The 24,861-nt window shown below is 36.1% G+C and overlaps 1 protein-coding gene across 1 annotated transcript in view; it reads right to left on the bottom strand.

The window, feature by feature from the left end:
• The window catches only part of MMS22L (MMS22 like, DNA repair protein), a 134,353-nt gene that overhangs the window by 86,273 nt on the left and 23,219 nt on the right, over positions 1–24,861 (bottom strand). Inside the window, exons 9-13 of the mRNA XM_003798217.2 lie at positions 19,705–19,818; positions 13,498–13,674; positions 7,197–7,259; positions 4,343–4,462; positions 1,746–1,972 (exon numbers count right to left, since the gene is read on the bottom strand). Coding sequence (XP_003798265.1) covers positions 1,746–1,972; positions 4,343–4,462; positions 7,197–7,259; positions 13,498–13,674; positions 19,705–19,818 — 701 coding nt within the window. The remainder of the gene's footprint in view (positions 1–1,745; positions 1,973–4,342; positions 4,463–7,196; positions 7,260–13,497; positions 13,675–19,704; positions 19,819–24,861) is intronic.

Here is a 24,861-nt window from a genome sequence, read left to right as displayed (position 1 = left end):
TCTTTTAAATATAATTTGATATGCTTTTCAGAAATCTTAACAGGACAATTTTTTAACAATTTTTCTTAAATCCTCTCCCACTACCCCCCCAAGACTTGCTCTTGCTTTACTTACAACCTAAGACAATCTAGTGTGCTGGAAATATCATTTTTACCTACCTACAAAGAAAAATTGTTAGTATTCAGATGTCCAAGGCTAGCCATTAAAAAACGTCTTTACTGGCCAGGCTCCGCGGCTTGGGCCTGTAATCCTGGCACTTTGGGAGGCAGAGAAGGGTGGATTGCCTGAGCTCAGGAGTCTGAGCCCAGCCTGAGCAAGAGCAAGACCCCATCTCTAAAAAACAGCTGGGCGTTGTGGAGGGCAACTATAGTTTCAGCTACCTGGGAGGCTGAGGCAAGAGCACCAGAAGATCACTTGAGCCCAGGCGTTAGAGGTTGCTATGAACTATGATGCCACAGCCCTCACACGCTACCGAGGGTGACGAAGTGAAACTTTAAGCTCAAAAAAAAAAAAAAAAAATTCTTCTCATCAATACTACCTGATACAACACAATAGGTAGTTAATACAATGGCAATTAATAAAAGTTTACATAACAGTTAATGTAATTTTCTTTTATCAAATAAGGGATTGCAATTAAAAACAATTCATCCTGAATTCCTACTATGAATTATTAAGTTTTGAAACTTTTACAACAGGTTTATTCAGGACAGAAATAATGCTGATGAAAAGCTAAATGTTAATTTATAAAGAACTCTGTAAAAGCTAATAATCTTCTGAAAGTAAAGATCTGTTTAATTATCTTTGTATCCTCTCCTATCTCCACTTTGGCGCTTGACATATGGAACTTGCCAAATAAATATACTTGTTATTGAGTGAATTAAAATGATTTCTTTTAACAATTTTTTCCGAGTATTCTGTCTTCTATATATAAAACTGTTTCAGATTCAAATGAACTGGCAAACAGAACAACAACAACAAAAAAACCAAACTGCTATTAGAGTCACATCATTGTTGAATAAAGAAGCTGCCATTTAAAAAGGCATTTTCTAAATAAAGAACCCAAACTGTATCACTGTAACCTTACAAGAAGTATTCACCATGGGAATCAAACAGAAATTTTATTAAGTGATTCTGAAAAAGCCTCTACCTAGAATAAGAGGTATTCTTCTCCCTGAGAGGTCCCAATAAATAAACTGAGCAAGTGGTCGATAGTATGGCAGTATATGGTCAGAGGGCTACGAAAAGGGCCAATAGGCAAATGAAGTAGAACAAGTGGAGACAATTTAAAAAATGTAACCATTAAAAGAAAATTCTCAAAAATAAAAAGAAAAAGGAAAAGAGAACAATAGACTAATGTAACCAAAAGCCTATTTTACCAGAAGTGAAAACTGGCCATGATCCCCAAACAAGAACATTAGTGTTATCTGGTTCTACTGGACCCTTCTCTTTCAAAAAAGCAGCACTGGTCAACTAAAATGGGTGTAAAGAACACAAAAGTTTTATACTTTGACCGTATTACCTGACAATGTACAACACAGAGATTTTTTTTTTTCTATTTTTTTATTTTTTATTCTATTACCTTCAATAAGAGTATACAAGAGATTACATAACATTACAATTAAATTTTGGCCAAAGAAAAAGAAAGAAGAAAAACCAGAATACCTCTCCACAGTTCCCTAATATCTCTGTATGATGAGATGAATAAGAAATTAAAACTCTCTACATATAATGAATCTTATACATACCTTCCTTTTACTTGTTTCCAAGGATGAGGGCCATTGTTCTTCATTGCTTTTTTAACAACTTTTGCCAAAATGCAAAGGAAAATGGTAAAACTACTACTAGATTTATACAGGTTGTGGTCCTGTTTATCAAAACAGCATTTCTTCACCATTTCAAGCATTGATGAGGGTGATTTTACAATATTAGAAAGTCCTTTCAAAGGAAGCCAAGAAATGCTGAAGGAACTATTCTAAAAGCAAAATAAAATAGAAAACAAGTATTAGTCTCTTAGCAAATAAAATGAAAATCTAAAAATCTCAATTAGTTTATTGAAAGTTTGATTCATCTTAATCACAGAAATAACATAATCTTGATTCATTCCTCAAAATGAAAATTCCATAAAACCACTAGAGCATTAAGAGGTGCTCAAATTTTAGGTCATCCCTCAAATACATTTACAATAGTTGTTTTGTCCAAATTTTGAGGCCCATACATGGCATTGCCTTTTTTGATATGCACCTTTTACCTGTAAGCTTCCCAATGCTTTTGTTATACCGCTTACTTTTTATATCAGGTTATTTTTGTGTAAAATGTTTCATGTTCTGGATTTAGCTGCTGTATCTCCCTAGTGTCACTTATCATAATGTTTTATCCTCTATCTTTTCTGTAAACTGGTGGTAGTAACTATAGGCTTGATCAGATTCACACCAAATTTTTTTCGCAAGAATCTTTCATTTGTGGAGCTGAGTACATCCTTGACCACTTAGAGAACAAAGTTCTGACTTTTTGTGACGGTAAGACTGGTCAGGCTGTCAGCCAGATCCACTCATTTCTGTGACCCCACTAGCCTTTTACTTAACAGTTTTAACAACCATTGATGATCACTGTCTGGCTCCCTTATTTGAGTAAATGTACAAAATGGCGACTTCCTATTTCTATCATGTCTGCTCAATTAGCGCATCAGAAGTTTGATTACTTTAAAATATAGTTTGTATATCCCTTAATTTATCATTTTCAGAATGAAGTTTCTATTTCTAGAACAACTGTGAATTATCATAAACTCAGGTTTTGTTTTTTCAAGCCATTGCCCTGGGTAGAGTGCTATGGCATCTCAGCTCACAGCAACCTCCAACTCCTAGGCTCAAGCGAGTCTCCTGTCTCAACCTCCCAAGTAGCTGGGACCACAGGCGCCCGCCACAACGCTCGGCTATTTTTTGGTTGCAGCCGTCATTGTTGTTTGGCGGGCTGGGCTAGATTCGAACTTGCTACCTTAGGTGTATGTGGCTGGCGCCCTAGCCACCTAAGCCACAGGAGCCAAGCCAAACTCAGGTATTTAAACATATTTCCTTCTTAATCTGAAATTTTCTCATGCTTTGGCAAGGGAAGTTCCTTCAAGTTGGAGCTTATGTCCTTCTGACATGACTATAGGCTACTTTGATACTTTTTCTGCTTTCTGTCATGACAAAATAGTCCAGATTCATCTTGTACATATTCTGAGAACTAGAGTTGTTCCCATCTCCAACTAGCTTAACGTTGTATCTCAGAAAAAGGTATCCTAATTTTTAATAAGCTCCATTATACACAAATCTAAACTTTCTATTTACTTATAAATCTGCCATTATCCTTTCATATCTTGAGTTCACTATTTATTTACCCAAAACACAAACATCCCAAACCTTCTCTCCATACAATGTACCTAAATCCTTTAACTATACACCTTAAAAATTTGTATTTTCCACATTCATCCTCTCCTTCCTAAAGCCATTGTCCCTATATTAGTTCTCAGCCATAGTATTATTTGCTCAGACAACTACAATGAACCGTAAACTCATTTGTACTCAACTGATTTACACCACTTTCAGAAAAAAACTTTCTCAAACACATGCCTAAGTCACACGCCTGCTTTCTGTCTCTTCAATAAATCAGAACTCAAATGCACATTATCTTTAGCCCTTGACAGTCGAACCCCAGACCACTTTCTCTATCTTCTCGTTTCTTTCCAGTCATCCCAAGCTTATTATTCAGAACTACGGACCTGGTGAAAGCAGACCAAGTTTCTCATACCTCCATGTATTTATCCACACTGTTCTTTCTACCTAGATGCTTTTTCTTCTGCACATGGAAAATTCGACTTTTTCTTAAGGCCAAGATAAAAAATTATGATTTGATGAAGTATTGCACAAGTCCATACAAAGAGTTAGCTACAACATTCTCTGGTATTCCATGGTATTATAACTTTTAACCCACAGTATTATGTGTACCTGCCCACTAGTCTATGAGCTCCTCAAGTTCCAAGACTGTATCTCAGTTGAGACAAGTGTTCAATGTTTTATGAGCAATCAATAATTATTAGAAAACATTTACAAATAAGGAATACAAAATATCTTACTGCTACAATTTTGGCCACTTTGTTTACATTTACTCTGAAGAGAAAAAGAATACCAAATGCTGTCGCCTTTATGCCAAAGCTCTAAAGATAATATTTGTTAAAGATAAAACTAACCTATTCTGAACACAATTTAACCTTCTAAGAAAAATTTACAACTACCCACGATTAAAGCACAATTTCTAAAATATGTACAAATTTTCCAGTTCCCGGAACAAATCCATATTTACTCACCAGGTTCTTACTATAATATTCCCATAAAATTGTGACAACTGTAACGTTTGGCTCCCAGAAATCACAAAGTGTCAAACAACAGTGAAGATACATTCGTAATTGTTCTTCTAGTATACCATCCTAAAAAGAATTATGAGGGGGTAAGTAGGCTCCAATAACATAAATATTATCACTTGATATTGCACTGTATAACCTGTGCCTAAAAAGAATACTAATATATGTATATCACCATATCACACCCATTCTCAACTTCAGACCAAAAGGCCTAAATCAACATAAGGAATACTACTAAAAATTCATTTTAGAGACTATGAACACATCCAGATAATGGAAATTACATAACTCAATTTGACTTTTAATTCAATTATTTAAAAACCACAGTAGGTGTTTTATATATAATTCTGTATAAATCTCAACGATAATTAAGATATACACAAGTGATTCGGTCATCTTTAAGTACTTGGTCAAATTCTTTTACAGGACTATCAGAGTTGCTCTTTTAAAAACCAGAGGACTTGGGCAGTGCCTGTGGCTCAAAGGAGTAGAGCCCCATATGCCAGAGGGGCAAACCCAGCCCCAGCCAAAAACTGAAAAAATAAATAAATAAATAAAAATAAAAACCAGAAGATTAGGCTCGGTGCCTGTAGCTCAAGCAGCTAGGGCTCCAGCCAAATAAACCAGAGCTGGCATATTTGAATCCTGCCCAGTCCTGCCAACCAATAATGACAATTACAAACAAAAATACAGCTGGGCATTGTGGTGGGTGCCTGTAGTCCCAGCTACTTGGGAGGCTGAGGCAAGAGAATCTGCTTAAGCCCAGGTGTTGGAGGTTTCTATGAGCTGTGACGCCACGGCACTCTACCCAGGGTGATAGCCTGAGACTCTGTCTCAAAAGATATTTTCTCAAGAACATAGGAATTTCATTCATTTAAAATCAATATTACACTGAATCAAAATCCAAAGGAAAAGAAGCATTTGTAAGAAACTAAAAGTGTTTATAGGTCTTCAATCTTTTAGAAAAAAGCAAACTTCTCTATAGAATAGAGGGGATTAAAAATTTGCTCTATTATCCCTAAGATGGAGATACATACATACACATATATTTATTTATTTATCCATGCAAATGCTTCTAAGAAATATTCTAACTTGAAACCACAAATTCATACACTAACAGACATAAAAGGAAGTTTCAAAATTATTAAATACAACAGAAACAGAGGTCTAGAAGAAATTAACAGGACATGAGCAATTACAACTTAATCTGGAAATCAAAGCTCCATCCAGATGCAGGACTGTCAATAGCAAAAAAAAAAAAAAAAAAGAAAATTATCTAGACTTTACTGAAAGTCTTTGTATTTGGTCTTAACCAAGTGTACTAGATTAAAAACTGATGTAAATGATAATAAGCACCGTAAAACATGTCTATTTCACAATCACTTTTTAGTGACTCCTACATTCTTCTTCTTCTTTTTTTTTTGAGACAGAACCTCAAGCTGTTGCCCTGGGTAGAAGGCTGTGGCATCACAGCTCACAGCAACCTCAAACTCTTAGGCTTAAGCACTTCTCTTGCCTCAGCCTCCCAAGTAGCTGGGACTACAGGTGCCCGCCACAGTGCCCAGCTATTTTTTGGTTGTAGTTGTCATTGCTGTTTGGTGGACCTGGGCTGGATTCAAACCTACCAGCTCAGGTGTATGTGGCTGGCACCTTAGCCGCTTGAGCCACAGGTGCCGAGCCAATCCCTACATTCTTGATATAAATACATATAGGAAACTTTTTGAGTTGCATAATCAATTTATTCTCAAAAAGAGTGAAGGAATGATACTGAACAAAAATGAAATATAAACAAATCAAACATTTACAGTGGTTGGAAGAAAGATTCTAAAAGGATAATAGATCTTTGGCTTCTGATACAACTTACACACATAGAAGAATTCTTTGGCATTCTAAGAATTCTTTGGAATTCTTAGTTGATAATAAGAAGATTCATATTATAACTAAATGTACTTATGTTTCACCTAAAAAAATTAAAAGTCAATGCAAATAATAGGTAAAAGACAATTTCAAACAATTAAAATGATTTTCAAAGATATAGCTACTAAATATATACACATATAAAGCAATTTTATACTATTTCTTTATTCCTCTTCAAGTTGTTAACAATCTTTATTTTTTAACACAAAAGTATTTATCTCTCAAATTAAAAAATACTCTTTGCTATAATTTTCTGTAGATTCTCATATAAACGATAACTTATAAAACTTTATGGTCTACAATATAATATCTTTAAAGATGTGATGAACAGTATATTTAAAACTGTTTTTAAAGGAGGTCAAGTATGACCTCTGGGCCATGAAGCACTACATTAACAGCTCTGTAGAAAGAAAAATGATAAGGTATGAAATGAGTGCTCAAAAACTAGGACCTTATCAGTCAGAATAGGATTCAAGCCTGTAAGACAAATTGCTTAGCAAGGCAAGTCACCTTCCTGCTGTGATGAGGATATAGCTGAATTTCCAATGCCACTGACTATCTCCCTCATCATGTCTCCTAGTTTGATATCATACAGTCATGAAATGCCTTATAGTTCTGAAGCATCGACTGCTTATATTGAATACATTTTGTCAAAGTCACCAACCAGGATAATTATCTTTGTCCTTTAACTGACAACTCAGTGTTAAAAATCTTGAATGGATAGTCACTAAAAGGAAGTACTGTGAGCTGAACTTTCAAAGAATGATTCCATCTCAAGTTTTTGTTACTTAAATCATTTTAACAATTTGCTTGGTTTTATAAATAAAATAGTTAACATAAAAATTAAGTGAACTTCACAAATTGTCTCACTTTAATTGTGTACCTGAATACTGATGGACTTTTTCAGCAGCTCTTCTATAAACTTCCAATTTGATTCAATTTGTCTCTAAAAAGGAAAAAACATACCATTGCATCAAAATTATTTTTCTTGTTTATGAATATATTTAAAATCATGATATAGCAAATTAAGTATGAAGTATATTTTCTCTATCATTGAAATTTCTAATATTTCCTGAATTTCTAATGTTACTTTGACAAAGAGTTCAACTTAATAAAAAAGTTTACAACTAGGCTGGGCACAGTGGCTCACACCTATTATCCTAGCACTGGGGGAGGCTGAGGTGATGGATTGCTTGAGTTCAGGAATTTGAGACCAGTCAGAACAAGAGTGAGACTCCATCTCTACTAAAAATAGAAAAACTGGCTGGGCGCCTGTGGCTCAAGTGGCTAAGGCGCCAGCCACGTACACCCAAGGTGGCAGGTTCAAATCCAGTCTGGGCCCACCAAACAACAATGACAGCTGCAACCAAAAAAAATAGCCGGGTATTGTGGCGGGCACCTGTGGTCCCAGCTACTTGGGAGGCTGAGGCAGGAGACTCGCTTGAGCCCAGGAGTGGGAGGTTGCTGTGAGCTGAGACTCCATAGCACTCTACCCAGGGGGACAGCTTGAGGCTCTTGTCTCAAAAAAAAAAAAAAAAAAAAAAAATAGAAAAACTAGCCAACTAGCCGGGTGTTGTGGCAGGCAACTGCAGTCCCAGCTACTCAGGAGGCTGGGGCAGGAGGATCACTTAAGCCTAAGGGTTGAGGTTGCTGTGAGCTATGATGATAAATATTTAGTTTCTGCTATCAGATATAACTTAATATAAGAAAAATTTATACATGTATCTAAATGTATTTGGGGGATTTTTTGTTAATAGTATTTTTCCCTAGTCTCTACTTCAATCACTAAAGATTTTTTCCTTCATTTTATACATAACAGCCTTGAGACCATCTAGCTCTAGTAAACAAAGTACTTTATTTAGCCAACGTTTAACTGTCTGGCGATAGAAAACTGTCCATGATAAGGAAGACAGCTAAAGAGAACTTTCACAAAGGCTAGGCACTGAAAACAATTCTATTTTTCCAAGAGGAAAGCCTGCAGTATATTCTCACAAAATTCTCAGGTCACTTAATACTCAGTTCTTAAACAGTTAGGTATGTGGACACTGGCCAAAAACAGAAACTAAGCACCTCCATGAGGAAGCAAGTAATGACTAATATTTAATATAGGGGGAAAACGTGTAAAAAGTAATCATAAAACCTCAAAAAGTAAAACCAGAGACCTTAAAAAATAAAAGCAGAGACTCATCGTACCTTAGGATCCCTAGTATAAAGAACATGATGTTCATAGGAATGAACTCAGAAGGCCAATTAAGAGTTAAAGCATATTCAATATTTTCATGATTTTAAGCGGCTAGACAGTGTTTATGTAAGATAACAAATGTATTAAATCACTAAATATCACCTTAATAAAGATGCTTACTGGCTATGGTGGCAAGCCTCTAAGATGGCCCCCAATGACTCTTGTCTTCTGATATTCATGCTTTATGTAATCCCTTCCCGCTATGTACCAGGGTTGGTCTGTCACTAGTAGACTACCAATACCAATCAGAGACATTATGTCATTTACAAAATTCAGTCACAAGACATGGAAGCTTGCATCTTGACAACACTCTCTCCTGTTGACTTGCTCTAGGAAAAGCCACATTCAGAACAGCCCACATGATGAGTAACTAAACCATTCTGCCAAGATAAGTAAGACTGAAAGCAAGTCCTCCAGAGACTGAAAGCGTGGTTGACAGCTTGATTGCAACCTCGTGAGACCTTGAGCCAGGCCACCAGACCATACAGTAATGCCTAACTCTCAGAAACAGAGATAATAAAGTTTAAATTACTTCTATGAAAGTAAAGTCAATACAAAACACATCTATCAAGAGGGAATATAGGCTAAAGAGTTTGGCCTTGCCCAAGGGAAGATCTGTCCTTCTCCTTTCGTTTCTTGGGAGGTAATCTCTGGGCCCCTGAATTGTGATGCCTCATAGGAGCATCTTCATTTGCTGGGAAGATACGGTCATCCTGAATAATCTAGCGATGTTAGAGAGCCACGGCTGGGCACACCCACATAGTTCCTGGTAAGGTCCTGTCATGATCAAAAGACCAATAATATGACTTACGCTGCTGACCTTGCATCAGCTGACCTGCAGACCAAGTCCAGTCATGTGACTAATCAACAGTTCATGCCCACATAATAAAAGCTACGAACATTGAGCTTGGGTGAGCACCCCGGGTTTCCAACACTCTCTGTATACTGCCACACAATGATGCCAGAGGCGAACATATCATGATTTCATGGGAAAAGAATAACAGAGTCTTCACATTCAGTACTTCTCCTAGACTCTGGACTATGTGTTTCTTCCCTTGGCTGATTTTGATCTATATCCTTTACCCTAACCATGAGTACAATAGCTTCAATGAATTCTATGTATCCTAATAATTTATCAAATCTGAGGATAGTTCTGGGAACTCCCTGGCTTACAATTGGTGTCAGAAGTGAGGCAGTCCTATTAGGGACTGCACCCTTGGTAGTTGGCCCTAAACCCCACCCCCAACAACAAAAAATCATTTTGTTATATCAACATTATACGTTCATTGTGTTAAGCTCCTTACATATTACTTCTTAAAAAAAAAAAAAAGTTTACCATTTCACAGGAAACACAAAGGGTTATATATGTACAAGTCAGAGAATGGATTCATATCCAAATTGGTCTGGCACAAAACTGGTCTGGCCAGTCTCCCTTCTACTATACCACGGATCAGTAACTAATTTTTTTTCTTTAGCATGCCTTTCCTTATATTTCAACAATTCATTTTTATATCATTCTTTATTAAGGAAATGTCACTATTCATACCAAGTAAGGAGGAATATGACAGGATTGAAATAATGTAAGTTTTAGCTTTACAAATAGATAATGAGTATATTTAAATTGTTCTGTTTTATCAAGGCATTTGAATCACAAGAATTATAGAAAAATAGTATAATTCTCACCCAAATGGTTTCATCTATATGGATCAGTATTGTGACTATCATCTAAAACAAAAACTGTAATTCAAAGACAGAATGGCTATTCTATCATACCCAAATCAAATGGAAGAGAATATGTGTTATCAGAGGTACAGATTTTTCTTCCATAAGACCATTTAACTTTGACCAGCTACAGCTTTCCCCCTCACATATCAAATTCTATGTAACCACTGTAACCTCTTTTCTGTACACCAAATTAATTCTGCTATAACACAGGAGGTAAAAAGCCATCACTTTGGGGCTAGGTTTTTACATTTCTCATCCTACCATTAACTAAGATTTAAGTGTTAGTATACATAGTATACCCACCAGAAATATAAAATAGACCCCCTCACTTCCAGCAGAGGGGGTGGCCTGGCGCAACTCTCATGTTAAGGTTACATCTCACAACTTTATCTTGTTACTATTTCAGATTCTTCAAAGATGAGCATCAGCTAGTCTGATTGCACTATGCTCTGGGCAGGCAAAGCACTGCTAAAACTGACCTCTGCAATGCCCAAAAGTAATTTTCCTCTTTAAATTGTATGTGGTTTTAAAATTGATGACTGACATTGTGAAAGAATAACACACTCTCATCTAGACTGAGAGAAAAGCATTAAACAGAAATGCATGGAAATCTAAAGCCTCTAACATAAGAAGTGAGATACCAAATTTTTCTTACAGGCCTATGCTAAAAAACTGGTTAGATTTGTGATTTAAATCCAGTATAGCAGAAGAAACTTTTAAAATAAAAAATAATTAACTATATCTGAAACCTTTTTAAAGTGTAAAGATTTCACATTAACCTCAGGGCAAGACAGTTCAGATTTAAAAACTGAAACATCTCCATGTGGTCACAGATTGAAGATATTTCTCTGGTGAAGAAGACATGACTAGCCATTATTACTTACACCATCTCTCATACCAGACTGCTTTTCAGTGGACTAAAGTATGCTTACTGTATAGCCACTTTCTCTATCATAGTTACGCTAATACATCATAAGGAATAAAAAAAGGATTTAGGCAATTTTCAAAATTCTGATCTAAATATATCCCAGACCCAAAGGATAAATTAACTAGATAGTATGAGTGCATAATAGACATAAACTGAGACTGTCCTGACAACTGGAATTCATAGTTCCTTTACCAAAGACCTATTCATAAGAAGCAATTATCAGGAAAACACTAACAGCAACTTTATCTAAAGGATAAAATAGGGTAACATTTAGTCACATTGCCACTCAATCTCCTTACCTGGATATGATATTATCCTCTTACCTACTTCATGACACCTCACTGATATTAATCTTTGTCACTGTGAGATTATTAAATATGCTGCAAATGCAATGTATACTTCACCTTTATGAAAACTAACTAGAGTGCTTGAGTTTTTCTTTAAATGCCTTTAAGAAGTCCAGAAATGTTTTAAATGCTTTGAAGAGTCATAAATAAAGGTAAAGTTTATTACACATCTTTTCTTTTATAATATGAAAGGTTCCTTTTCAAATATCATAGCTATCTTAAAACCTTCTACATAATTTAAAAATTTAATTTTTTAAAAAATAAAAGTATCTTGGGAAAAGAAAATCACATGGTAGTTCCTGATAGACACAGGTTATGGTATTTTACACACAAACAATTCATTTACTACCATGATTCAGAGCTAATAAAAGTGATCATCTCCTCCAGAGTTTTCTGTATAAAAAACAGAAGAGTGATTTCAGCAATGCAATCATGAGTAGTTATACCAGTGCAATTTAACATTACAGTCGATAGTAATGATGTATGTGTATTTTTTTAAATTAATGGAGTTAGATTACCTAGAACACTGACAGTATCAGGAGGACAAAATCAAGCACTACTGAAATATGCCACTCACTCAACCACTCAACAAAGTATTAATAAAATTCCTACATAAATTAATAATTTTTAAATTGTAGAATACTTAAATACATTGGTACTAAGCTGTGTATGAACTTCTTAGAACAGTATCTAGCTCATTTCACTTTATCATGGGATCTCTTAAAAGACCTTTTGTTATTAAGGGGATCATTCAGAGGACTTCTTGAGGCCCTTTCCATTTCTATGAAGCTATGTTCATACTAACTGGCCCTCAGATTCCACAGATAATTTCTCTAAGCTGAGTCTGTCAAGTACTCCAAAAAGAAATCTATCAGGCCCATCCGAGAACACGTTTCACAAAGCAATAGTTCTTTTTCCTCACAGAGAATGAGAACCGTGGAACACTTAAAGAATAAGAATTTCCAAGTTCCAAAAGAGATCACTAAATCAGGACCTCCAGAGTTAAGACCTTAAAAACTCAGAGGTAGCTCTGACTATCAGACAGATATGGAAACCATTCCCTAAAAAGGACCATTTTTGAAAATATAGACACATTGGCTTCATGATTCTAGATGCTTATTTTATGGAACGGATGGGCTGATATAATACTATAATACTTATTTACTTCTGAATATGGAACAAATTATATGCAAATAGAGCTTCAAATAAACATACCAGCAGGTTTTACTCATAGAGCTTTTTAACTAACACTGTAAAAAATGTTTCTAACTAGAAAGTAATATATTGGAGTTAAGAATCTGTTTTCCTATTGGAAGCAAAATCAAAATTGTTTAACATATTGAATTATCTCTGCATAAAGCTTCTCTAAAGAAGTGTTACTCTGGGACAGTGCCTATGGCTCAAAGGAATAAGGCATTGGCCCCATATGCCAGAGATGGTGGCTTCAAACCCAGCCCCGGCCAAAAACTGCAAAAAAAAGAAAGAAAGAAGTGTTACTCTGAAGAAATACTTTTATTAAATTATGCACAAAAATAAGTTAATTCCTTTCTGGAGAAATTTCTTTACCAATCTTACAGATTTGAACTAGATGCAACATTTGGTACAATCCAATCCCATGATTTTTGTCTGAGGAAACAGAGGGCTAGAAAAGTTTGAATAATTTACTCAAGGTCATATAATTGTTTAAGAGTACAGAGAAGACTATAACAAGTCTATGAGTTGCTTTTCTCTAAGCAAACATTAAAAATACAGAACTTTACAATTTTTCAAGATGTTTACAGAAACGTCTATAGAAATTTACATAAACATTATACATAAATTAAAAAAATTATCTCCGTAGGATCAGAATCTGATTTTTTGCTACTCCTGCTCACTTGCAAATTTGTCTGAACAATACATAATGATTGATAATATATGAAAGTTTAAAAAAATAAAATCTTACCATTTCATCTGGTACTCCATGGCGATCAAACTGGTAAAAGGATGCTACGTGAGTAATAATCCACCAGCTAAAGCCGAAAGGGTCCCTGGACTGGTTTACAGGCACAGAGGGTCTTCTCTGGTCACTTGATTTTTCAAGGAGTGTTTTAAGTAGTTTATTCAACCAGTTCCAAAATGACTACAGAAACAGAGGTAATATGAAGTAAATTAAGACAGTTTCGATAACCTTTGACTTAGGATTTTCTCCCATTTTTTTTTAATAACATATGTACAAAAGAGGATATATTAACATATATAAAATGTAAAGAATAGTAAAAACGCCTAAGTTAAGAATTAGAACATGTGTTCATATACTTTAGAAAGACCCCACATGTCTTCACAATCATTTCTTTTTCCATCCAGGGGTAATATTTTGCAGACTTTTATGAAAAATCATTCCCTTGCTTTATTAAGTTTTGCCACACAGGTATGTAGGCTTATATCACAAATAGTGTGGCTTCGTGTTTTTTTTTTTTTTAATACACTTATATGGTTTGTTCTTTTCTTTCATAACTTACTTTTTTGGTTCAACATTATGTTTCTGACAGGCTTATCCGTATTAATGACTAGATCCATAGTTCACTGGAATGTTTCAGTATATGACTGTATGATCAAACTTTTTTTTTTTTGAGACGGAGCCTCAAGCTATCCCCCTGGGTAGAGTGCCATGGCATCACGCTCGCAGCAACCTCCAACTCCTGGGCTCAAGCGAGTCTCCGGCCTCAGCCTCCCAAGTAGCTGGGACTACAGGCGCCCGCCACAACACCCGGCCATTTTTTTTTGGTTGCAGCCATCATTGTTGTTTGGCGGGCCGGGCTAGGGATTCGAACCCGCCACCTTGGGTGTACGTGGCTGGCGCCTTAGCCGCTTGAGCCACAGGCGCCAAGCCTTATGATCAAACATTTACCCAAGCTACTGTTGCTGACCATTTAATGAGTTTAATAAGCTTTTTTCTAGGTATTTCATGTAAATGTTAAAGTTATTAGGCATAAAGTTGTTGCCAACATTTTTACTCTTGTAATACAGAGGGTGCCAAAAATATGTATAAACATTTTAAGATAGGAAAAAACTGTATTAATATTATAACACTCAATACAAGGCGTCCATAAAGTTCATGTGCAATTTTAAATAGATAACTATTTTATATATACCAATAACAAAAGATGAATACAAGTCACATCTGACTTCTGCAATTATAAGAGGTGCTCAAAGTAGTTACCATCGGTAGACACTTCTGATTATGGTGAATGAACTACTGCTTGAGCAATGCTGACCAAAGTGTCCACTTGAATCACAGCACACATTGCTTCAATTTCCTCCTGACGCACCACAACTGTAGCCAGTTTTCTACAGTTCATCATATCCCTTAAGGTCCCACGCCGGTGGAAGTCAAGGGGTGTTAAGTCAGAAGAATGTGGGGGAAAATCAACCACACCACTTTGTTCTATGCATTATCCTGGCAAATTCTCATCGAGGTAACCTCTCATGTCTCAGTGCATGTAATGTAATAACCTTGGGATGAAAACTTCCCACTCTGAGGTTTTAAGAGTCTGGCCTATGCTTGTTCTGCTGACTCCCGTCTGTTTGGCAAACTTCTGTGGTGAGCGTGTAAACGGTTCTAACACCACAGCAGAAGCAGCTGGACCTCCTGAGTGAGGCCTCCTGGATCTTCCCTTGTGCACATCACACACAGCACCACACACCTCACACTTATAAATGGTGCAGTTGAAGGGCATGTTGGAAGTTCTGCTGCATCCTCACACATCCACTGACGTACTTCCATAGCGTTCTCAAATTTCAAATACCATTTCAAAATGGGTCTTATATTCCTCAAACAACAATGCTGCTTCTACCATTTTCTTTGACTATCCTGTCTGTCTTATGGTGATGCTGGCATTTATTTGATAGAAGCCATCTTTTGAGTGAACATCATACTACATACACATTGCTACCATAATTCAATTCAACTTTGAAAAGTAATAGATAACATCTATTTATTAAATATATATATTTTTGGCACCCCCAGTATATGTAGAATCTGAAGGCATATTCCTTTTTTGATTTTTAGTATCGACTATTCTTGTAATCAACCCAAGAAAGACTGGTCAATTTCAGCCATCATTTTGAAGACTGACCTTGAATTTAGCTACCCTGTCCCTTTAGCTTCCATTAATATGTAAAAGTTCCTCAGACTTTTATCATTTATAACTTTGATATTTTTAAAGAATACAGGCCAGTAACTTAGATTCAACTGATGCCTCTTCATGATTAAATTGGCATTACATACTTTTTGCAGAAAAACCACAGAAACATTTTTGCTCTTTCAATCAATGCAGCATATCAGGGGTACATGATGTCAACTGGCCCTCCTACTAATCAACTTCTATCACTAGGTTAAGGTTATCTTTGAGATTTTTTGCACTATGAGTTACTATTCTGTCTTTTGTATTGATAAGTAGTGTGTGGAGATCTTAAATTATGCAAATTTTCCATTTTTCATCATACTTTTGTTCACTACTTTTAGCATCCACTGAGGATTCTTATCTGAAACAATTACTACAAGGCTGTCACCTCCATCAAGGTGGTTTTTTTACATACCCACGTGGTGCCTAAGCATCTTTAACTCAATTTGCAGTGTTATCTTACAACGTTCTTCTGTTTTATAGGTGCTTCTGGGGGACAGCAAATCATTAGCTAAAGTATATCACTTCTGTTCTCAGTTTTCCTCCAGCAACTTTATAAAGGCTTATTACTTAGTTTCATTCCTTTAGTATATTTAGACTAGTTGAAAAGATTCCTAGTTCACAGGCACTCTCCTTTGGCAATGTACCAAAGTCCCATTCCTTTCTCGGATTTCCTTTTTTTTTTTTTTTTGATGGTTGTGGTGAGTCCTTTGATTTTGCTGGGGTGGTTTGTTATGCAAGACACTGAATTTTCTGCACTCATGACTTGTCCTCTTCACCATCCAGTCACCAAAGGTTACGACTCTCTTTGCCTTTTTATTCTCCAGAAACTGTCTTCAAAGACTGCCTTTATCTGTCACACATACACTTTTATGTTCCATTCCTACTGTTGATTCTCTGGTCTACAAGAAAGCTTTTTCAGTAATTTAACATTCTGGCAGTAGTTTTAGACCAATTCTAAGACCACTGCTAGTTCTCTCCTCTGAGTAGCTATTTTCAGAGTGCCATTGCTTATTAGAAAGGCTTGTGATCGGTGCTTTGGGGATTTTAACTTTTTTAAATTTACAGCTCCAGAGCATTCCTACTTTGCAGTTATGATATCAGCACGTCTTTGTGTACAGCTGACCCTAGAAAAACATAGGTTTGCGCTACATGAGTCCACTTAAACATGGACTTCCTTCCATTTCTGTCACCTGAGAAGATGGATTGCTCCCCTCCTCCTCCTCAGCCTACTCAACAAGAAAACAAGGATGAAGACCTTTATGGTGACCACTCCTACTTAAATGTTTCCCTTATTATTTTATTAAAATTCTGTTCTCTAGCTTAAGACTAATGTATAATACATATAACCTACAAAATATGTGTTATGTATGTTATCAATGAGTCTTCTATGAAAAATAGGCTATTCGTAGTTAAATGTTGGGGGAGTCAAAAGTTATACATGGATTTCTAACAGCAGAGGAAGGTCAAAACTCTACGTTGTTCCAGGGTTGATTATAGTTTTATCTGTTTTTGCTCTTCTATATTTTGTGAGAAGGAATTATGGGAAGATCCACAAGTTGTTCTTGGATACCAAGAAGTCAATGGCTTGAAATTTTAAATAAAATCTAGGTAATATTACCTCAGGCTATAAACCTGCACAAAGGCTCAGACTGCAATAATAAATACATAGGAGCAATTTTAAACTTCTGTAAAGCACCACATTTAAAGATAGGCAATTTTCTTTACAAATTTAGTTGCGTTTCTAGTTTATCTTTTTGGATGTTCAGTTTTATGAATACTTGGTTTATTAGTAGGCTACCAACTTGGGTCAACTCTGAACTTTATCTTCTAGTCTTGTACCCTACAATGCCTCAAAACAAAGTTCAAGTTTATACAATTCAACAACTGCCTATAAGATTATGAGATGGCTTCACTGTTCAGCTCTCTTGAGTTCTCAACTGTATTTACTATTTGATCTCAGTACTCCTTATTTTCTACCAGCTTACTGACACATTTAAATGCTTATTATATAGTATCCAGAATAGATTATTTTTAGCAAAAAGTTCAAACTATCTTACTATCAGAAATGGAAAGTCCTAATTTGACTGTCAAAATAAAATAATCCTCAAAACTTATGGATAATATTACTTTAGCTGTATTAAAAAAACAAAATAACCACAGACTGTCATTATTTTAAGAAAAAATAAGTGCAGTTACCACATGAAATAAAAAGCATGTACATCACTAGGATAAATAGTATATATCACTCTGCAAATTTATATAATTTAATATCTTAAATTATACCCATTTTTCTGCTTAAAAAACTAAACAAACAAAAAAAAGAATGGGCAATAGGATGATTGCATCTTTATTACCTACATGCGGTTTATACTTTAAGACTGAGCTTTGTAATAATACAAGATTAATTCTAAAGAAACACAAAATTTTTATAATCAAGTAACAGAGTTTGTAGAAAATGAAAAAAATTAATGTTTGTCATGTCAACAAAATTTTTAAAACTAGCAAATAATCAAAAAGGAAAAAAAAAATCACTCAGACTTTTTAACATTTAAATCTCATCACAGAAAACCGAAACCTACTTCTAACAGATCAAAATGCCAGGAGAAAAAAATCTTACTTGATAATAAACAAAACTACATTAAATTTACATTTATTTGCTGCTAAAATAAGAGCTCAACATAAATATAGTGCTTTCAAACCTATAAAAATAGAGTTGTTATTAAAACTACACAGTAGCACCCAAATCCCCACCTACAGAAAGCCGGGAAATTGAAAAGAAAAAAATAATGAAAAATCAAAAGTGCCTTTTCAGACACCATTTTTAGGACATAGAATCATTTTACAATGGATTGTCTGTACTCATTTCTGCCTATGAATTTCTCTTTTTCAATAACCTACACTCGAAAGAAAATAAAGCTCTGCTCTAAAGACATAACTCAGAATAAGGCAAAAGAAAATTTCCTGTCTGCCCCTTTCTGTCTCATCCTCTCTCCTTGAGTAATAGAAACATATGTTTTACTTATCCCCAAATCTTCTAATTCTGCCATACTTCCTGAATAAAATGTTTTCTGAATTAATAAATATCTGGCCTAATAGATCCCTATTAAGATCAAAACAAAAAACAAACACGACAAAACTTAAGAAAATAAAAATCAAATCTTACACTTCTTCTGGATTTCTCATATTACTAACTTTGGGTTAAAAATAAATAGGGTTGGCTTGGTACAGTGGCTAGTTCCTATAATCCTAGCACTCTGGGAGGCTGAACCTTGAGCTCAGGAGTTCAAGAACAGCCTGAGGAAAAACATGATACCATTTCTACTAAAAATAGAAAAATTAGCCAGGCATCATGCAGGCACCTTTAGTCCTGGCTCCGTGAGAGGCTAAGACAGGAAGATCACCTGAACCCAGGAGTTTGAGGTTGCTGTAAGCTAGGCTGATGCCATAGCATGGTAGTCTGGGCAAGAGTCAGACTGTTTCAAAAAATAAAAATAAAATAAAAAATAAACAGGATTGGCTGGGTGCAGTGGCTCATGCCTATAATCTTAGCATTTTTGGAGGCCAAGGCGGGAAGGTATCTTCAGCCCAGGAACAAGATCAGCCTAGGAAACATAGCTAGACCCCATTCTATAAGAAATAAAAAAACATCGGCCAGGCAAGCTGGCACATGTCTACAGTTCCAGCTACTCAGGAGGCTAAGGCAAGAGGATTGCTTGAACCCAGGAAATAGGATTGCAACAAGCTACCATGGTGCCTTTGCTCATGGCCAAAGGGTAAGACCATGTCTCAATCAATCAATCAATCATTATAAACAGTATTAAGAAATAAAGCAGGTACTCAGTATTCAGTTACTGTTCTGTTTGGTGTTGTTACTACCTTATTACAATGAAGAAAATTATTAAGACATTTTTTGTCCCAAACCATTAGATAAATTTAACATTAAAGTTAGTAAAAATAATTAACACATTAATTTTCCAACTTACTTCTGAGAAAGACCATTTACTTCTGTGGTCTAGAAGATGAATGAGTAGGACCCATAACTCTTTAATGCACAGACATGGGCAATGGTGATTCATTAATGATTCAGAAGGCCTGACCTACAGAAAAGAACCAAACAAGTTATTTATAAGAGAAGGGAAAAGTTTTACTTACCACATATCTCTTAAATTGTTTCTAAGTTAGATAACTTCAAATTTATTCTTAGTTGGATAAAATTACTTATAAATATGTGCCATTTCATTACCTTTTAAAATAAATTTCCATTTTAAACCCAAAAATTCAGAGTAAAGTTGATTTTCAACTTAAAAAAAAAAAGATACAAACTAAAAACTATTTACTTTAGTCATTTAATCCAGTGGTCAGTGAACTTTCTCTATAAAAGGCAAGATAATAAATATTTTAAGGTTTTGTTGGTAATACAGTCTCTGTTACAACTATTCTACTTTGCTACTTTAGCATAAGAGCAGCCACAAACAAGAGATAAGAGAAATAGATCTATGTTTCAATAAAATGTTACTTACAAAAACACATGATTTGGCCTCTGGGCCATGGTTTGCTCATCTGGGCCTAATCCATATATAACAACAAGAAAAAAAGACTTCTAATGAAAAGATTAGAAAATAAATTTGGGGCTGGGCATAGAGATAGAGGCTCTATACCAGTAATTTCAGCACTTCAAGTGGCCATGGCATGAGGATAATTTGATGCCAGGAGCTCAAGACCAGCCTGGGCAACATAGCATGGTGGGGCTTGGGGGAAGGGGGGAGCAGACAGAGAAGGAGGGCAGGGGTGAGGATAAGGAAAAAAAAGAAAACAAAATAGTGACTAATTCTCACATAAAATGGATTTAATTTTGACCTAAGTACATTACTTAAACATTAATTTTTATTTCAACTTGTTAATATGTCGTTTAGGATGTTGCATCCTCATGTATAAGTGAAATATGTTTGTAATTTCCCTTTATAATATATCTTTTCCAATTTTAATATCAGGTGTATCCAGATGAAGTAGAATGACTTTGAAGCATTTTTTCTTTTTCTATTGTCTATAAGATTTGTCATGATCTGTTTTTTGAAATTATCTTTTTATTCATATTAGTTGTCTATTTTTTGGGACTTTGGGAAAAAAGAAAACAAGTTAACTGATGACCCCATACCGAACCACAGAGTCAAAGCATTCTATGATAGACATACTCTTATTTGACAATGTGAATGTTACTTTTTTTGTATTATTATTGTGATTGCTCAATAAAAATAATTACATCAGAACCTCCAGGACTTGACCACCTCCCTACACTGAGCACCTCCTTAAGTTGACCTAATTTCATAGACTAGCCAAACATCACATACACACATATACTGTAGACCTAGTACCTAGTACTGTAGACCTAGTTTCTTATGTTGACAACTTCCCATAAGCGGACCAGTTTGTTACAGTCCCTTGGGTGTCCAACTTATAGAGTTTCTACTATGTAATTGTTAAGAATTTACACAGATGAAGTGATTTCCAATGTACTATTTTTATAACAAAATATTCTCAGTAGCCCAGATGATAGAGAATATATATTATATTTGCAAATATTGGTAGACAATCTGAAATTCATAATGTATTCAATATTTTATAAATGTTATATATACATTTCTTACATAATATATGGTAAAAAAAAACAGGTGCTGAGGTCTTCCTAAAGACTTAGCCAGAGCAATTTGGCAAAAGAAAGAAAAGGAATCTAAGTAGAAAATAGAAGTTCAAGTGTTACTATTGACAGATAACATGATTTTATACATAGAAAACCCTAAGGACTGCCCCCAAATTATTAGAACTAATAAATTCATTAAAATAGCACAATACAAAATCAATATACAAAATACAGTACTATCTTTTATAAGACAATAATCAATTCAAAAAAGAAATCAGTAAAACAATCCTATTCATAATCATAGCAACAAAAAAGAGACAAAAAACTTTAGAGATAAGTTTAAAGGAGGTGGAAAATTTGTACACTGAAAAATATAACCGACTGAACAAACATTCAGGATACAGATAAATGGAAAGATAGCCTATGTTCATTCATGTATTACAAGAATTAGTATTGTTATAATGTCCATACTCACCAAAATGATCTATAGATTCAAAGCAATCCTTACCGAAATTTTAATGACTTGTTTACAGAAATAGAAAAACCCTAAAATTCTTACAGAATCACAAGACCTGAAACAGGCAAAACAATCTTTAGCAAAAAGAACAAAGCTATGGGTATCAAACTACCTGACTTCAAAATATGTTATAAAACTATAATAACAAAACACTGTTACTGACATAAAAACAGAAAAGAGAGTCCAGAAATACATGCATTTATGGTCAATTTTTTAATTTTCAATAAAGGTGACAAGAATGGGAAAGCTTCTTTAATAAACTGTATTGGGGCGGCGCCTGTGGTTCAGTGAGTAGGGTACCAGCCCTATATACGGAGGGTGGCAGGTTCAAACCCAGACCCAGCCAAACTGCAACAAAAAAAGCCAGGCAAGGGAGCAGCAAGATGGCAGGCAGGTATCAGCCTCCGACAGAAGCTCCCATCCAGAAGGAAGGATAAAGTCCAGAAAATACCCAAGAAAGTTGAAGACTGGGAGCCCAGCCCAGAGAGAAGAGTGATATCTGCCAGGACACCTCTGCTGAGGCAAGTTGGGACTCCTAGAAAGCAATCTACAGGTACATAATACATCCCAAAGGAAAAGCTACCATTCCCCCCTCCAGGAAACTTGTGTTTTTGTCTTTGTTTTCTCTTCCTCTGCTCCTGAAAGTTTCCTACAGGTGAGAGGTGAACTATAATCACACCCGGTGTGTGAGAGATACAGGAAGTGGGATCTACTCCCCTAGAAGGACCCTGCTGAGACTCTGAAAACCCTCTCGTCTGGCAGAAAAATCCACCTAACTTTTCATTGCCATCTTGAATTTCCAGCCCACCCTTTCCCCTTTGCCTGCACAGAAAGTGAGAAGAGGCCCAAGAGTAGAGTCCTCCCTTCCCTGTGGCACCAAACGCCCTGTCCTGGCTCTGCAGCCGGAGAATTGCTTGAGTGCTGCACTCTGCACACCCGTGGGCCTCCCCGGGACTGATCCAGCCACAGAATTCCCCATACCCGTGCAGCTAGGAGCCCGGAGACTGATGCAGACCCTGCATTCCCCGTGCTGGGGTTGCTAGGTGTACTACGGTGCCGCAGGCCGCCCCTGGACTGATCCAGCCACTGAGTCCCGGTGCTGGGGCTGTTAGGAACTCTGCATGGCCGCTGGCCGCCCCCCAGGACTGATCCAGCCTCACATTCTCGGCACACCAGGCCCAGCGCCTGAGAACTATAGAGGACCATCAGTGGGTCAGTGGAGAGGGACCCACACTGGAGAGGCAGTACCCCCAGGCAAAGAGCAACAGCCACAGCAGCTAGAACGGTAAGGCTCACACCCTTGAGGCTTTTCCGCACAAATACGCCCTAACTCTCTGGGCAACCAGAGGAAGCCAGCCTCTTCTCCGTTGACCACCACTGGCAGAACGGTTTAGGGACGGTCTTCAAATGGGACGGAATCAGCAGAAAAACTCTGCTAACCTGAATGACCAGAGCAGATCAACTGGCCCAAGGAAGGATGGGGCAGATGCAACTGAAGATCCCTTTCAAGAACAGATGGCTGAGATGTCAGAAATCAAGTTCAGAATCTGAATAGCAAATAAGATTAATAGAATGGAGGAAAGGAGGGAATTAGAATTTCAAATTATTCAAAAGTTGTCTCAAAAATTCAATGATTTCAAAGATAAAATGACCAAGGATTATGAGATACTGAGGCAAGAGGATGCAGCCCTCAAAGATCTGAAAAATACAGTTGAAGCTCTTGGTAATAGAAGGGAACAGGCAGAAGATAGAATCTCTGACACTGAAAACAAAACTTTGGAATGTGCCCAAGCACGCAAAAATGAAGAGAAATGGAGAGCAAAGATGGATCACTCTCTCAGAGAGCTCTGGGATTATTCGAAGAAAATTAATATTCGCCTTATAGGAATCCCTGCAGGCAATGAAGTTGCTTCACAAAACGCAGAGCCTCTTCTTCATGAAATTATGAAAGAGAACTTTTGAGACATGTCAAGAGATTCTGAAATTCAGACAGCAGACAGTTTCAAAACCCCAGCACAACTCAACCCAAACAAGACATCCCCTAGGCACATCATAATTAAAAGTTAATATGAAAGAGAAAATACTGAAAGCAGTTAGATGTAAGAAAACCATAACCTACAAGGGGAAGAGTATTAGAATGACTGCAAATCTCTAAAAGAGGATGATCATTGACTTTTAATTTCCTACAACAAAATAACTTTCAGCCCAGGATTCTGTATCCAGCTAAACTGAGTTTCATTTATGATAGAGAAATTAAATACTTTAATGACATCCATGCATTGAAGAAATTTGCCATAACTAAACCAGCTCTCCAGGATATTCTCAGTCCTATTCTGCATAATGACCAGTGCAATCCTCCACCACAAAAGTAAACTAATTCAGAAACTATTGATCAAATTCCAACTTCTACTGTGGCAAAAGGATTAAAAATGTACAATGGACTTTTGAACAACTCGATACCTAAAATTTTATCAGGCTTATCAATAATTTCAATCAACATGAATAGCTTAAATTGTCCTCTAAAGAGGCACAGATTGGCTGACTGGATACAGAAACTCAGACCAGACATCTGTTCTATACATGAATCTCATCTTACCTTAAAAAACAAATATAGACTCAGGGTGAAGGGATAGTCATCTATATTCCAGGCTAATGGAAAGCAGAAAAAAGCAGGTATTGCAATTTTATTCTCAGATACAATAGGGTTTAAACCAATAAAAGTAAGCAAGGATAAGGATGGCCATTTTATATTTGCTAAGCGTAATACTCAATATGATGAGATCTCAATTATCAATATCTATGCACCCAACCAGAATGCACCTCAACTTATAAGAGATACTCTAACAAGCATGAGCAACTTGATCTCTCCCAGCTCCATCATAGTCAGAGATTTCAACACTCCTTTGGCAGTGTTGGACAGATCCTCCAAAAAGAAGGTGAGCAAAGAAATCTTAGATTTAAATTTAACTATTCAACTTTTGGACC

This window comes from Otolemur garnettii, unplaced genomic scaffold (genome assembly GCF_000181295.1).
Source record: "Otolemur garnettii isolate 467f Iridium unplaced genomic scaffold, OtoGar3 scaffold00132, whole genome shotgun sequence".
NCBI classification, from domain to species: domain Eukaryota; kingdom Metazoa; phylum Chordata; class Mammalia; order Primates; family Galagidae; genus Otolemur; species Otolemur garnettii.
The sequence above is the reverse complement of the archived record's forward strand: the minus strand, read 5'-3'. Positions and strand labels throughout refer to the sequence as shown.